The sequence below is a fragment of the Hippoglossus hippoglossus genome, chromosome 2 (genome assembly GCF_009819705.1).
Source record: "Hippoglossus hippoglossus isolate fHipHip1 chromosome 2, fHipHip1.pri, whole genome shotgun sequence".
Classification (NCBI taxonomy): domain Eukaryota; kingdom Metazoa; phylum Chordata; class Actinopteri; order Pleuronectiformes; family Pleuronectidae; genus Hippoglossus; species Hippoglossus hippoglossus.
In genome coordinates, this window is record NC_047152.1 from 5020464 (window position 1) to 5030698 (window position 10235).

The following is a 10235-nucleotide window of genomic DNA, read 5'->3' on the forward strand; positions in this document are numbered from 1 at the left end:
TTTAAACGCTTACATTTCTCTTTTGAAAATCTCCTTAACAAGACGTTAAGGAGAAAGGGCAGGATGTGACTTTTGGTATTCACATTAAACTATGCTTGGATTAAGTTAGATGGGGTAAGAGTATATCGACACCCTTCCTAGTGACCTATGTGTCCTACAGGGTCAGTCTGTCTCCTTATAGTGCCGGCTTGTCCGCTCAGATTATGTTTTGCAGTTTGGTATAAAGTTAACCTTAAGAAGAGCGTGGTTATGATTGCTTAAACCAAAGCGGATTAAAAGCTAAATTTCCCAATTTCTTAAATATTGGACCAAGCACTCACAGTGGTGGACAAAGTAAAATATCTGGGTCTATGTTCATTGTCTTGTTTCTGTTTGTGTCTTAACAATTATCTAATGTATTGGAAAAATGAACCAAGTGTGGTTGAAAACTATTTTGTAGTTGAGTGTAAGTTTTTGCAGACCTGTCTAAAGACTTTATGACCTGAGCTGTTTTATGGTCTGAACTGTTTATGACCTGAAAACTGTCAGACCCTTTTGCCGCTTATTTACCCTCCAAAGAACGGAATGTATGTCTGATTATCTCCTTAGGAAACCCATGTAAATCAGTTGTTTGTGTTTAGATTCCTCTCTCTCCTGCGCCTACAGAACCAGTCTGGATTGGTTCAGAGAGACAGCCCTCAGTTCTCCTATATAGGATCCTTGTATTTGGCTGTTCTCCATCTTCACTCTGAGATCCTTGTGACTCTCTGTGTTGATCCTTTCTGCAGAAAGCCCCTATTAAAATACACGTGGATAACTTTGGTGTTTCCAGCCTCTTGTATTTCCAGATTTCCATCACACTGAGTGAGAGAGTTCATTCTCATGCATTCAAAGTTTGTGATGAAGACCAAGACGTGAGATGAAAAGCTCCAGAAAAGGTTAAAAAATTGGAACCGAACACACAAGCCCCTGGGTGGAGGTAACAGAAAGAGCCCCGAGTTAATAGACAGCCTCTGATTGGTCGGCTCTGCTGGTCCCTCTGGCTCTTGGTGACTTTATACCTGCTCTGTGGTGGAGCCTGAAACAACAACCCTCTGTTAGCTACTGCACAGCGGCGGCCTCCTGTAATTACAGAGCGGCGTGTCTGCAACCGATCCGGCGGCCGCGTCCTGCCTGTGCACTGAGAGCTGACTGACTGAACAGTAACAGAAATCGTCCGGTCACTCTGCTCCTCTGCCTGAGCCAACAAGCGCTCATTTATTCATCTCTGAGCTCAAACGGGACTGTGTTAGAGAGAAGAAAGAAAGTGAAGACATGGTGCACTTGTATTCACTGAGTCTCCTTGTGTTCTTCCAAAATAAAGGACTGCTTTAAAGGAAAAAACACCATGTGACATTTGACTCAGGTGGATAGAGTTTGATCTCTTAAGGCTTTTCCTCCTGGACAGCCCCTCCCACTCCTAATGGCTAATTTTGAAACTGAAGTGTAGAGTTACTCATGTCTTATATTACTCATTGACCAGACCAGTCAGAGTCCTCCTCACCCACAACGCTCTCCACAACCAGGCCCCTTCCTACCTCGTAAACATGGCACCGCTAACACACCCCCTCACGCAGCCTGCGCTTCTCTGCCGCCAAAGTCCTCTCCATACAAACATCAGAGCTGCCCCCCCAACACATTAGAGACTGCACTAACCTGTCTGTTCTTCAGAACTACTTTCAATGTTTAATGTTATGGTTTGTGTTTTATCTTTAGTGTCTTTTATTCTAATTATATATAAAGTGTTGGAGTTTATTGAAAAACAATACATAAATAAAATATATTGAAGTGTTACCTAAATTACCTTATCGGCTCTCCCACACATTTTCATGGACGATTGTGTGCAAGGTGAAATGTCTTCCTGTTAAAACATTCGCCGAGCTTCGTTTGTGACGACAGGAAGAAAAACACGAGAAAAGGTCCATTAGGATTTTATTTGTTTCTATCTCTGAATGACAGAGGTGGATGAACAGTTGTGGATGAACAGATCCCCATGGATATTAAAGCCGACATCTTCTAAAGCCTTGAGCTCTGCAAGAACTCTTGTTTTTTTTAAATGCATGAAGATCAGGTCAGTGTGGAATTAAACTGCCTGTTACTACATTCATGGCAGAAAGATGAAACATTGACTTATCACTTAACATGATGAGATCCTAAAAACGAGTACTGCATTGCTTCCAATTGGACTCTCTCCAACGTGTCACTTTGGTATTGCATTTATACATTAAAACATTCTGCGAAGAAACAAAATGTACAACTGCATAAATATAAAATCCTTCCACTGTGTTAGATGACATTCAGGTATGTACAGCACAACGCTGTGACGAGTCCAGCAACAAAAAAGACAAGACAACTTAAAAACGTGTTTAGCACCACTGCCCTGACAGCAGGCTAAAGGCTGGACACACAACTCTACATTCAAGGCAAAATAATCAAGAGTAAAAGGCATGAAACCAAGATTTAAAAATCCCCTTCACACACTTAGGTGATTTAACAAAGCACAGAAAGAAAAAAGGCAAAAGTATAAAGAGTCTCCCTTGATCAAGTGTACAACAAATAAAAAGAGGAAAAGAAAATTCCCTGGAGTGCAGCTTTTTTTTCCCTAAACACAGATCAGAAGAGTGTATCATGTCAAACCATTTTAATCATTAAGTAAGTGGGAGTGTGTGTTCCTGTCGGAGACACACACACAAACACACACGTGCGCGCTTATAACTGCTAGAACGACGTGGGTTGGAAGGACCAGAGTTTGACGACTGCACGCTCCGGAAAACATCTACTAAAGCCACGGATGGCAGCGATACGCAGAGGGGACGAACACAGCTCGCTACACATCAGAAATGGAATTACACTTTACACAATTCATCGATGAACAATGTCCCATGGCTTGTGGAAAAGTCTCATTTACAGCAGAATAAATACTTTTATTAGGCCTAATCGCTACTCTTCCTCTAAATTACATTCTAAATGCTAGTGACAGTAGAAGCTAGTGATGAGAGCAAGACGGATACACGTCGGTCCTCTATCAGTTTTTTTCCTTTCATTATTAATTTCAAGACTAGTTGTGATTGCCATAGCCGCTACAACCTACCCCCCCCCCCCCCCCCCCTCCTCCTCCTCCTCACTTATCTCCTATATTAGATCGGTATTTAGCTAAGGACAAAGGGGCGGAACAGGTGGGGGTGGTGGCGGTCAGACGAAGTATTATGGTTCTGGTGCCAGTCATTAACTGTTAATCAGGAACTTGATGTCAAAGCGTCCCTGGTAGCGGTCCTTGTCGCTGTAGTCAATGTTCTCTCCGAACACTTTGCACTCGATGCGCACTTCGCCTTTCAAGGTCAGGTTGGTGAACTGCAGCGCCACCAGTGGCTGCAAGTAGTGAGGGTGCAACAGCTTGCCGTAGTAGGGGTAATACTGTAGGGGGAAGCCGCCGCCGATGCCGTAGTACTTGATCTCTCCGACTTTCCCAGCATCCTCCTCTTTCTGGAAACCCGAAGAGATGAATACATGGAGTGAGAACACTTCAGAGCAAGAACAAAAGTCTGAAAATGTGTGTGATTGGTCACTTTTAACAACAACAACAAATAGACATGTCAATAACTGTGTACCTTGTTAGTGCAGTAGATAGGAATCACATTGGGCTGCACCTTTGGCTGAGCCTCTTCAGGGATGCTGTCATTCGTGGTTGGAGGCTGAACACAGAAGACAAGTTAATGGTTTAGCTTGTGAAAAAATAAAAGCCAAATAACACTTTGTTGTTTTCAACCATTTGTAGTTTTTTCCTCTCAAAACACAACTTGGATTGTAAATAGCTTTTTAAAAATTACCCTTGGGCGGAAGGAAACGATCCTGTTAAGCTTTACAATCAGGCAGGGCTTGCCCTCCTTGAAACCAAACTCGCGGTCCTCGATGCCGGAGCAGGGTCCCAGCCAGGTCCTGGAAAAACGACAGGCCCTCCTGACGCCCACATCGCTCTCCAACTCGTCCCTGTGCCTGGACTCTGCAGGCTCCTCTGGGGGGGGGGGGGAGGGAGGTAAGGGAGAATTAACCAACACACAGGACATCTAGATTATATGCATTTTATATTTATGAAGCAGCCATGAAATAATACCTCCACAGTCCTCGAATTTCATCTGGTCCTTCTGATTCTCGTCATCATACTTTGCCAGGAACGCCCTCAAGGCTCTGGTGTAAGGCAGATATGTCTCCAGTTCCCCGGTGTTGAAGGCCAATTCAGATTTTTCTGACTTTGGGGTGTGTGAAAGGCCTGCAGAGACAACACATCCATCACTTTAGGGATTTACAGTTAGTCTGTTTGACAACACGTAACATTTTTAGATCACGTTTCCTTCCGGGTTCAGCGTTGTCGTTTTGAACTGAAGCTGAAATATCCACAGCGGTTTTCTTCCTCTCCAAAATAAATTAACCCGACAAGCAACTCCAGTAAAAACACTGAAAAACCAGCTTGGCAGACAGGGTGTCAGGGGAGGATTCATCTCATTAAGAGGATTACAGTTATAAGGCTATAAAAAGTGACAGCGATGTGAGTGGAAACAGTAAGAATGAAGGTTGAAACATTTTGTTATGTGTAGTCATCTGGTTGACAGCCGGCGTTAATGGAAAACATTAAAAATGTCCCATTTGCACACAGTCACAGGAAACACATTTAGGAACACCAACTATGTGGGGAAACTTCTGCAGCTGATGTGATGAATATTAATGGCAGGTCTCACAGATAGTGTTTCCTCCTGCTTCCAGTCTTTACGTGAAGACAGGCTGAACAGGTGGAAAACGGTCCAAACGGTTTTGTAGTTGCAGAACCCTTGATAAATCCTTTTAAAGAATCAGTGACACTGTAGCATGTCATCTCTTAAGATAAATCTCTGATCACTGTCAGTGGATAACGTCTGATGTTCAAAGTTCATTCTTGACCTTGGATACAGCAGATGAGAAGTCCATTTAGTTTGTTTTTGAAACTGAAGTCACCATGACTGAAACTATAAATTATTCAGGCAGACTGTTGTTTAAAATAAAATGTTATTTATATATTTGTATCCAAGGACATCTTGTTTTAGAACTCACTATAAGACATCATAGCACAGTCCCTTGACCAGTTTGTATTACATCTGTATTCATCCTAACTATGAGCAGGTTTGCGTGGAAACCACTTCTTACCGGGGGGTGCAACTCTGTCCTGCCAGGTGGGCTTGTAATCGCTCAAGGTGAGCAGCAGGGCCTGGATGGTGCCGATGAAGATTCCAGCCAGGCAGCCGTAGAAGATGACGTAGAATGCGAAGATTTTAACTGTGGAGGAAAACAAAAAAAGAGAATGATCATTTCTGCCATGAGGGAAAAAAAAGAAAAAAGACACAACTGGTCCATGAGGGCACAGTCACACACGAATAAAACATTTGCCTTCTGTGGCGAAGCAAATCAGCCGCGCGGCTTTGTCAACTTTGACCGTGATATTCGACCTATGATTGAAATCAATATCTAGGAATACACACCTGCCACCACGGAGCCTCTGAGCCCATTGCTGGGCCCTATAAATATGGGTGGCTCTTTTAATTTAACTCTTTGAGTGGTACAAGTGTGCAGGCTTCATTTAATTTCTGTTGAAAAACTTCCGATCGCCTTGCACCTTGTGATGTATAGTTTTTTTCTTCCCCATCATCATCATCACAGCATTAGAGGCTGTCGTGTTCAAGAGCTCTTTAATGAGGCCAAGTCTGGTTGCGATCTCTGTAAATTGATGAAAGATGGACTAAAAGCCAAGAGAAATGTCCTGGAAATGTGCAAAAAAAGTTGCAGTGAGCTGCAAAGTCGCCACTTCTAAGAAGAGGGCAGAAGATAACGTTATCTCAGGCTTACCCCGGGTCCAGGTCTGCAGCTGCTTGATCCCGTCCCCGCTCGGCGAAGACGAATGCGGCGGGATCAAGCAGCTTGACGAAGGGGAATGATTTTATCTGCGGGACCAGATGTGAAAAAGAGGAGCTGTGTACTTCTAAGAACCCGTAAGTGCACTGAACCCTGACTGACCTAGGGGCCAGCGTTGGTACCCAGTAAAGGGGAAATGTAATTCGCCATCACAGCTGCATGGTGGAGCAACTGCTAAAAGGAGGAGAGTGGCACAGAGTGGCAGGTGATTTAATGGTCTCATAAGACCATTAAATTATAGACCACATGTAATTCAGTTGAACTCTTTGGCCACTGAGCCAGAGCTTTGATTGGTTTATGGTACAAACCACAGAGAAATCCCCGCATGAAGTCCGCTAGTGGCAGCGAGATGCAAAGACTTGGGGTCAAAAGAACGCAGCGCAGCAGAGGAGAACCTCGAGGAGTGTGAGAAGACACCAACCCAAATAGAAACCCAAAGTTAAACAAGAACAGCCTCATCTGCATTTGGAGCAGCATTCAATCCCCATGACCCTGAATCGTTGTGCAGAAACAAACTCTGCACAATGCAGATTATAAATGCTGTCAGGGGAGCTTTACTGAATATCAACTTCTACTGATAAATACTTTTGCATGTTATCCTCAGGCTCTTAAATCTATGCCAGCCTTTAAGCAGCCATCTACACTACTTTGCACAGATTCTCCAGCTCCGAGGATTGTCTGCCGGACATGCTATCAATGTAAGAAAGTACAAAGGTAGCATTCATAATAAAACAGTAGCAGCCATTGTCTTTACAGATTTACAGGAATTCAGCAGTAAAGCTCTGTGCACGCTAGACAGTAATCACCAAAGGCACGGCCGTCTCTGCTTTCTAATCAATTTGGAGCACGAAGACGGTTCAGCGGAGCATTGGAAATCTATTATCTGCGCTGCGAGGGAATACATAAAGCATGGGTGAAAGTCAACCAGGCAGCCATACGTTGCTTTGGCGAGGGCCGCTGCTGCTGCAGGAGGCAATGTCAAAAGGTCACGGCTGCCTGAAACACGCAACACACGACACATTACGTGTTAGATGCAAGGACGTAGACTAAGGGGACGGCTGCAGCGAAGGAGGTAGAGCGGGTCTTTGAGTGGTCATCAAGACTAGAATAGTGCTTTACACCTGACGTGCAGATCTACAGCACCTGATCTGAGCTGCAGCACGAAAAGGACGAGCCACATTCCACTCGTGCATGTCAAAAAAACTACAGAAATGGCCAAAAAAATACATGCGACACGTTCCAATCTCATGCATTGAGGTCCCACATGTCCTTTCCTCAGCATAGCACTGCGCATGGCACACCTCGCAGATGCATCAGCATTTTTCAGATGACCTCAGAAGGACAAACATGATCCAACACCCCCCCCCCCTCCATCACCACCATCCTCCTCAGCCTCACTCAGCTCCTGCACTGACCCAGCAGACATGGCGTCACTGAAACAACATGTTACCCAGGTGTTAGTGTCTCCTCGGCGGCCGGGGATGCGTGTTTGACATTGGGAGGTTGGGGGGGGGAGGCGGGACAAGGACACCCCAGGGGCGCCGCTGCTCGGGAAACGGGAGAAGAAAGGTCGCACACAAGTTAATCAGCGGGTATTGTTCGTTAAGATCACAGCGACATCCGATCACTGGAGGAACCCGACACGGATCGATAGTCAAACCCCCGGCTCCCGTTTCCCGAGCGGGGCCCGATCACCTTGGCTCACCTTGGACGGTGATGCATTTTTAACCCTTTGCAGTGCCCACTTCCAAAAAATAATTTAAAAATTAAAAAGACAGAGAGACAAGTTTCCCCAACGACAAGCAGCCAACGTGAGGTCCCCATCATTCATTGGCTTTGAGCAGCGTCGACGCAGAATGAATGGAGAACAGCCAGAACTAGCGACACACACATTCGATCACCTTTATTTTTTTTTAATTGAACCACAGCTTAATCTTTTCAATTAGTGTCCAACACACAGAGACACGGGTCTCGGCTCCTGACTGCAGCAAAGTCAAATGGAACAGGTGGTGGGGAGCACGAGGCGGACCGGCAGGCGCGCGACAGGTGCCGGGAGCGCGCCGGCCCCCCCAGTCTTATACCGTATTCTACACGAACAACCGTGAACACGCGTGTATACTCACACCAACTCCCCCCGGTGCGACCGAGCAGCTCCCGCTTCTCAGAGTCCCACACGAAGCTCTTCCAGCCGCCGCCCTCTTTATTCGAAGGCATCTTTCTATTTAGCTTTTTGGGGTTTTTTCTTCTTGTTGTTGTTGTTGTGTTAATTTCCTCGGCGGACGTCCCTCCAGTGTTGTCAAGCCCAAAGTCCCCGCAGCAGAGGCACCCAGCTCGGTCCTGTGCAAGGCTCCCGCATATAAACCCGTCCCTCCCTCCCCCGACTCCGCCCGAAAACTCCCGACGAGTGACCGGGGGAGGAGGGCGGGACCGCGGCGGGCTAATTGGCGGAGCGCGGAGGCCGTGCGTAGCTCCCCGCGTCACGATGACGGACAGGCGGCCCCGCGGAGGCCCCCGCATGCGCCGGCCCGGCTCTGCAGATACCGGGAGCCGTGTGGAAGTGTGCTCTCTCTCTCTCTCTCATCCACAATCAGGACACCATCATTTTGTCACAGCAGCACTTTAATACCAATTAGGGTTTTTTAAGATTTTAGATTCGTTCACCCCAAAATGAAAATGCACTCATTGTCTCCTCATCCCTATGCAGATGGAGGGGGGGGGGGGGGGGGGTCCACAAACTCACTTCTGGGAGTTTCAGGGGGTAAACAGCTTTGCAGCCAAATCCAGAACGATTGATTTAAATGGTGACAGATTCTTAAAACGTAATAAAAAGGCCTCCATGCTGCTCCTCTGGTGTCATCTAAGCTGTCAAATTCCCCCTGAAACGGCGTCTTTTACACCATTTTTGTAGCCTAAATGTCCTCTGATGTCCTTCTGTGCATCACAGAGGACATTTAGGCTAAAAACATGGTGTAAATGACACCGTTTTGAAAGTTGGGGCTTACGGACACTTTGATGACACCACAGGAGCAGTAGGTTTTTATTTCTATTATTTGTTATAAGGTCTGAAGAAGTGGTCCCAAGCTATTTCATTTGTATTGGATTTGGCTGCAACTCTGTTTACCCCTGAAACTCCAGAAGTGGTTTCACCCACCCCTCCACCGGCATGTGTGAGTATATAATGACTGCATTTTCATTTTTGGGTCAACTATCCCTTTAAATCTAGTTTTTGTCTTCATATCTTGCAACCACGACGTGAAGACACGTGTTTCTTTCACTTTATGTTAGCCTATGGATCTTCTTTGTCTTATTGTCTGCTCATCCATAAATACAAATCAATCATACACACACACACACACACACACAGCTGACAGTGTATTCATAAATCCTTAATTTTTCTGAAACTGCTTCTAAAGAGGTGCTGGTTCAACCCTGTGAGGAAGTGGTGTGAGCGGGGCAGCGGTGTATCTGTCATGTTCGTCTGCCCTCGGCGGACAAAATGACACAAGCGCCCTCCTGTACGACACGACTAACTGCAGCACGAAGCGATGAATCAGCAGCTCTAAAAACAGTTTCAGCACAAAAAGAACATGAAGGAGGATTTATTACAGGGCTGTCACATTCATTTTTTACTAGGTGTTAAGCTATATAATGTACAATGTATTGTCACGCATACATGCAAAAATGCACAGAGGTTGTAGATGATTGTGAAAGAAAAACAAGAGGAAGCCATGAACATGCGAGTGCGGTGAACATATGTCTTTTTCCATTCACCCGTTCACACACACATTCAGACAGTGCCTCTAAGTGCAGTACTTTCTGACGTCACTGCCGTTAGAGGCACTTTGGGCTTTAATATCTTGCCCAAGGACACTTCGGCATTGAACCGCCGACCTGAACCTCTCCCTCCCGAGCCTCAGCTCAAAGTCTGACTGAAGGTGTGAATGTTAGTGTGAGTACTTGTCTCTATTTGTTGGCCCTGCCACAGACTGGCCACCTGCCCAGGGTGTACCCCACCTCTTGTCCAACGTCAGCTGGGATTGGCTCCAGCTCCCCCTGTAAGGCCAAGGTCCTGGTTCACGTTGGGGTGTAGTGGCGTTTATTGCGTAATCTGGACTACATGCCAGCAGCCGAATTGATCTGTTGTGTCAGTCAGGAGTTCCCGATGTACATTCATATCAAGTCCTTAGGACAATGCTCAGCAGCTCTCGCACAGCTAATCTTGATAAAGATCTAGGCCCTTGGAATCCTTCACACCCCCCACCCCCTCATACATCTACCCC

At 45.9% G+C, this 10235-nt stretch overlaps 1 protein-coding gene across 2 annotated transcripts; it reads right to left on the reverse strand.

Annotated features, from left to right (window-relative positions):
• Window positions 1–1933: 1933 nt before the first annotated feature.
• Window positions 1934–8508, reverse strand: LOC117776191 (sodium/potassium-transporting ATPase subunit beta-233-like). Of its 2 annotated transcripts, none has more exons than XM_034609875.1 (6): window positions 8079–8508; window positions 5194–5322; window positions 4130–4285; window positions 3849–4030; window positions 3627–3713; window positions 1934–3501 (listed from the first exon to the last, which is right to left on the reverse strand). In XM_034609875.1, exons 1-6 carry the CDS (start codon window positions 8470–8472, stop codon window positions 3244–3246), a joined length of 1206 nt encoding a protein of 401 aa, XP_034465766.1. In that variant the 5' UTR covers window positions 8473–8508; the 3' UTR covers window positions 1934–3243. The 2 variants fall into 2 exon arrangements, with proteins under 2 accessions (XP_034465766.1, XP_034465756.1); XM_034609865.1 differs by having other exon boundaries at window positions 3627–3710; window positions 3846–4030.
• Between the last annotated feature and the right edge of the window lie 1727 nt (window positions 8509–10235).